The 5,708-nt window shown below is 43.5% G+C and overlaps 1 protein-coding gene across 1 annotated transcript in view; it reads right to left on the bottom strand.

The window, feature by feature from the left end:
- Nucleotides 1-3,063, bottom strand: part of FNBP1 (formin binding protein 1) — a 119,262-nt gene extending 116,199 nt beyond the window's left edge. Inside the window, exons 1-2 of the mRNA XM_010856952.1 lie at nt 2,995-3,063; nt 1,082-1,207 (exon numbers count right to left, since the gene is read on the bottom strand). Coding sequence (XP_010855254.1) covers nt 1,082-1,207; nt 2,995-3,063 — 195 coding nt within the window. The remainder of the gene's footprint in view (nt 1-1,081; nt 1,208-2,994) is intronic.
- Between the last annotated feature and the right edge of the window lie 2,645 nt (nt 3,064-5,708).

Below are 5,708 nucleotides of genomic sequence, written 5' to 3'. Positions count from 1 at the left end.
ATTTTAAACTACCTCTGAGAAATGCAAAGGGGAATATTAGGCCATATATCAGGCACGAGAGAGATCCCTAAGTCAACAGAATGCAAACTGAATAATTATAAACATTCTTTAAGCATCTCCAAAGCACACGCGGAGCTTTCAAAGAAGTACAATTGAAACTCAGATTGTCTGCAAAAGCTTATTAAAATGATGCATGTGTGACATTAATTTCTGATTATTACCAAAAACTCAGTGCCCATCAGTGGCCATTTACTTTTATTTTTTCATCTATGAATCGGTACATTAGTTTTACTTCTACGCCTATCGAAGCTTCAGATCTGTTTATTATGCTCCTATAACATTTTACAAAACCAATCAACTCTTAATAGTCTATGCCCTCCTAACCTAACACAAGTCTCACATTATGATTCTCAGTAAGGTTTTCTTTTTTTTGTCTTCGTTTTTGTTTTTAGCCATGCCACGCAGCATGTGGGATGTTAGTTCCCTGACCAGGGACTGAAACCTCATCTCTTGCATTAGAAGCATGGGGTCTTAACCACTGGACCACCAGGCAAGTCTGGATTTTTAGTAAGGCAAACAGTGGAGCAGAGAGAGCACAGCCCCTGTCCAAAAGGGCAGCATATTATGACAGTTTTTCTAAAGTTAAATAAGAGTGCTTGTAGGAATATAACCATGTCAAGAGCTTAGAATTTTCTGATTCCCCAACCTTATATTGAATAATCAGATCCAAACAGACCCAAACAGCCCAGAGCCCAGAGCTCCAGATGCATATATTTAACTAGATACTTAGATATCTAAGAGCATCTGGCAAAATGTCCAACATTAAACTTCTGTTCTTCCCCCTCTCTCCGCCACCGTCAACTTTAATCCTGTTCTCAGTCTCTCACAGCCTTATTTTTCTCCACGGCATTTATCGTTATTGGATACATTAGATATACCCTTACACTTGCCCTTCGATCACATATATGAGGGCAATGTTTTTTTACCATTTGGTTTATTGTCCCTTTCCCGATGCCCAGAACAAAGCCTGACATATAGGAGGTGGTCATTAATCTTGCTGAATGAATGAATGATGACTTACCTGGTGCCTGAATAAATCACAGTGAGAGACCCAAAAGGAATAAAGAGACCTTGACTTCGCTGGTGGTCCAGTCACTAAGAGTCTGACTGCCCATGCAGGGGACAAGGTCGGGGGAGATTCCACATGCTACGGGGCAAATAAGCCTGTTCATCACAACTGCGGAACCTGTGCTCTAGAGCCTGGGAGCAGCAACTCCTGAAGCCCATGTGTCCTAGAGCCTGCAACAAGAGAAACCACCGCAGTGAGAAGCCCGCGCTCTGCATCCAGAGCAGGAAGCCCGCGTGCGGCCATGAAGTCCCCATTCAGCCGAAATTAAATTAATAAACATTTTAAAAAAGAAGTGACACCATGTCATGTAACTTCAAAGAAAGAGTACCTTAGAATGATTATGCTTGTAAGTGGTTAACGGGGTAAGAAAGTAGCTCCAAAGTATTGCTAGATTTTAAACTTGTTATAAAGGATAAAATGAGCAAAAACTGAGGATGTATGAAAAAGGAATCTTAGTGTTGAATCATGCTTCTTCAGCAACATCAGAATTACCTAGGAGAGCTTTTAAATGCACAGATGCTTGGATGTGCCAGCCTGGGGAATGCTGGGAAGGGAGAAGATGATAAACACCCAATGCCCAACCTGGAAACCCTGATGGAATCTCAGGGATGGAAGATGGAATAGAGATTAGAATTTAGAAAGTCTGACTTAACTAAATACATTATAGTCTGTCTAAAGAAATATAAAAGGAAAGGGAATAATCTACATAGTATCAGTAAAACAGACTCTCTTGTTTAGTCGCTCAGTTGTGTCTGACTCATGGGATGTCCCAGGCAAGAATCCCGGAGTGGATTGCCATTTCCTTCTCCAGGGGATCTTCCCAATCCAGGGATCAAACCAGTGTCTCCTGCTTGGCAGGAGGATTCTTTACCACTGAGCCACTGAGGGAAACCCAAAACAGACTCCATTCTATCCTTAATGCAGATTTACCTCTCCAGAAGAAACAGATGCCTCAGGCTTCCACAGCTTGGCGTCACAATCCATTAAATTCCTCCAACTCTATTTTGATTTTATGCTCTCCAAGAAACTTTGTATAGAATTTAACTTTCCACAAAGATTAGCCTTCAGGAAGAAATACGTGCGCTTCAGCAAATATGAATAGCTTAGTCTGCTCATAGATATACTTCTCGTTGTAAATTTGAAACTTTGCGTTCTGGTTTGTGCATCAGTCTTGGGAGTTTGGTTAATGTGAGTCACCTCTAACGCAGATTGAAAATACCAATTCTGTTAGGTGAAAAGAGCTGAGAAGCAGACCCCGGTAGCCCCATCAAGGTTGCACTGAGCACAAACAAAGAGACAGCAAGAAAGAAGTGACTGTAGGTTTGCAGTTTGTGTCCAACTGGAGAGAAAACAAAAATGAACTAAGGCCAATATACTGTTTAACCCATTAGCCAAAGCAGTGAATTGACCTCATCCTTCCAATGCCCTGGCTCACCACGCACGAAGTGCACTGCCAGGTCTTCCCTAGGCAACAAGACTCCCTGGCAAATCATTTACACCAATTCCACGCTTCAGTTCAATTCAGTCGCTCAGTCATGTCCCATGTCCGACTCCTTGCAATCCCATGGACTGCAGCGCGCCAGGCTTCCCTGTCCATCACCAACTCCCAGAGCTTGCTCAAACTCATGGCCACTGAGTCAGTGATGCCACCCTTAGAAAAATGTGAAGGGGTGCTCTCTGCTCCAAACCAGGGGATTAATCCAATAGGCCAATTAAGCCTAGTCTGGCCCGCAGCTTTGTCGCTGCTTTCCAACCTTCTCTGCACTGCAGTAAGGAGACTGAAGAACTAGCCCCATAGCAATTGCTTTCAGCAGTTCAAGGATGGATATCTAATTATGTCCCCAAGGTGAAGCCATTGTCTTCACCTGTTTCCAGCCGCTGTCTACCTTTTCAGGCTTCTCTTCATTCTGGCGGTTCATTCTGGAGCTCTGCATTCTGTCGTACTTGTGGGTCTTTGAACCTGGCATTTAATCCCTCCTCCAGGAAGGCTGTCCAGATCGCCCTCCCAACCTGATCACCTGTCTTCACCTGTGTAACTTACCAGTCCTACAGGACAGCATATAGATCCAGTTCTTCCCCAACTGAGTTACACTCCTATGTACAAGTTTCTGGGTAGTTTACTCTATCTTAGTTCTTACCCCTGCTGCTGCTGCTAAGTCGCTTCAGTCGTGTCCAACTCTGTGCGGCCCCATAGACGGCAGCCCACTAGGCTTCCCTGTCCCTGGGATTCTCCAGGCAAGAACACTGGAGTGGGTTGCCATTTCCTTCTCCAATGCATGAAAGTGAAAAGCGAAAGTGAAGTCACTCAGTCGTGTCCGACTCTTTGCGACCCCATGGACTGCAGCCCACCAGGCTCTTTCATCCATGGGATTCTCCAGCCAAGAGTACTAGAGTGGGCCGCCACTGCCTTCTCCATAGTTCTTATCACACTGTACTGCAATTTCCTATGTATGTTTCTGTCCCCTGACTAGACTGCAAGCCAGTGGGCAAGAACACTGTCTTGGCACTTAGCAGATGCTCAAAGAATAAATAGATACTGTGGACAAAATATGAAGTCTCAGTCACTTTCAAGGTGTTTGTCTCCCTCGTCTGATGTACTTTTTTCTAATTTTGGTGTCTTCCTTTATGTACTAAAGTCGTAATTATTTGCCACCAACATCACTGATCCTCTTGCTGAAAATGGTAATGACAATTAAGAGTTACATCTATCCTAAGATGATAGATAGACTTTTCATGTAACCTTAGTATCTTTTGAAAATTGAATAATGCAAACAGATAACCTAAGTTTTTTTTAATTTATTTATTTTTAATTGAGGGATAATTGCTTTACTTTTAAAGATAAGTAAATTTTAAATTTAAAAATTCAGAGTCATGCTGAAAAATATATTTTACATACACATGTACACTCATGAAATCCAACTTTCTTTGCACAAACATTGTCATTTTCATATGTATCTGTCCTAACACAAACATTTTTAAAATTCTTAGTTCTCTTTGCTAAGAAGAAAACAGTCTCAAACTGAGCTGATATATAGAATATTCATTAGCTGCCTCAAGCAACAAACACCCAGCTTCTGCAGGGGAGGGGGGAGGACAATGTGACTTCGGCAGAACTTTTTTTTAAATGGTAAGAACAGCCACAAAGAATTATGTCCACCTGAGGGATAATATGAAGATTATACCTTAAGTAGATCCAAGTATGTTGCTAAAAAATTAGAATGGTTAGAGTCTTATCTCTTAAAGAAAAGAGATAAACATGCATGCATAGTCTATAATTCAGATTTCCTTTCCAAAGCACTTATTTCCAGGCACTTTCCTACTATTGCTGCTGCTGCTCCTGCTGCTAAGTCGCTTCTGTCGTGTCCGACTCTATGTGACCCCATGGACTGCAGCCTACCAGGCTTCTCCGTCCCTGGGATTCTCCAGGCAAGAACACTGGAGTGGGTTGCCATTTCCTTCTCCAAGGCATGAAAGTGGAAAGTGAAAGTGAAGTCGTTCACTTTCGTGTCCGACTCTTAGCGACCCCATGGACTGCAGCCTACCAGGCTTCGCCGTCCATGGGATTCTCCAGGCAAGAACACTGGAGTGGGTTGCCATTTCCTTCTCCAATGCATGAAAGTGAAAAGTGAAAGTGAAGTCGCTCAGTTGTGTCTGACTCTTGCGACCCCATGGACTGCAGCCTACCAGGCTCCTCCATCCATGGGATTTTCCAGGCAACAGTACTGGAATGGGGTGCCATTGCCTTCTCCCTACTATTAGGTTATTTTATTTTATGGTTAACATGAAAACAGAATTTTAAATCAAAGGACAGCCTGTGCCATGCAAACTAGAAATGTTCATTTAACAGAGACTAGCTTCCGGCAGGAGAACTCTGCAATTTGTTCCCAAGGAACAGGTTTGTCTGTTTTTTTCCCCTTTAACCTTCCCCCAGACTCTAGCTGGACCATAAAGAAGGCTGAGCGGCGAAGAATTGATGCTTTCAAATTGTGGTGCTAGAGAACACTCCTGAGAGTCCTTTGGACTTCAAGGAGATCAAACCAGTCAATCTTAAAGGAAATCAACCATGAATCTTCATTGGAAGGACTGATACTGAAGCTGAAGCTCCAATACTTTGGCCACCTGATGAGAAGAACTGACTTACTGGAGAGGATGCTGATACTAGGAAAGACTGAAGGCAGGAGAAGAAGGGGCCGACCGAGGATGAGGTGGTTGGATGGCATCACTGACTCAATGGACATGGGTTTGAGCAAACGCTGGGAGGTAGTGAAGGACAGGGAAGCCTGATGTGCTGCAGTCCATGGGGTCACAAAGAGTCAGACACGAGCAACTGAACAACAAGACTCTCCTAACTTGTATTTACCCATCCCCTCTCATCCAACAATTTCGAAGCACTTCACAAGCAAGCAGGCACTCATCTTTGCACTTTCTTGTGAAGGCAAGCTTCATCGTAGCAATTGATAGATCAGGAAAACGAGGAGCAGAGATAAAGATGTGCCCAACACTAATAAATGCTGGATGGGGCAAGCCATGCAGTCCTGGCTGAGTGCTTCCAGGCCCTCTCATCCATCTGGGTGTGCCC

Source organism: Bison bison, unplaced genomic scaffold (assembly GCF_000754665.1).
Source record: "Bison bison bison isolate TAMUID 2011002044 unplaced genomic scaffold, Bison_UMD1.0 scf7180017864375, whole genome shotgun sequence".
Lineage (NCBI taxonomy): Eukaryota > Metazoa > Chordata > Mammalia > Artiodactyla > Bovidae > Bison > Bison bison.
This window is presented reverse-complemented; position numbering and strand designations above follow the sequence as displayed.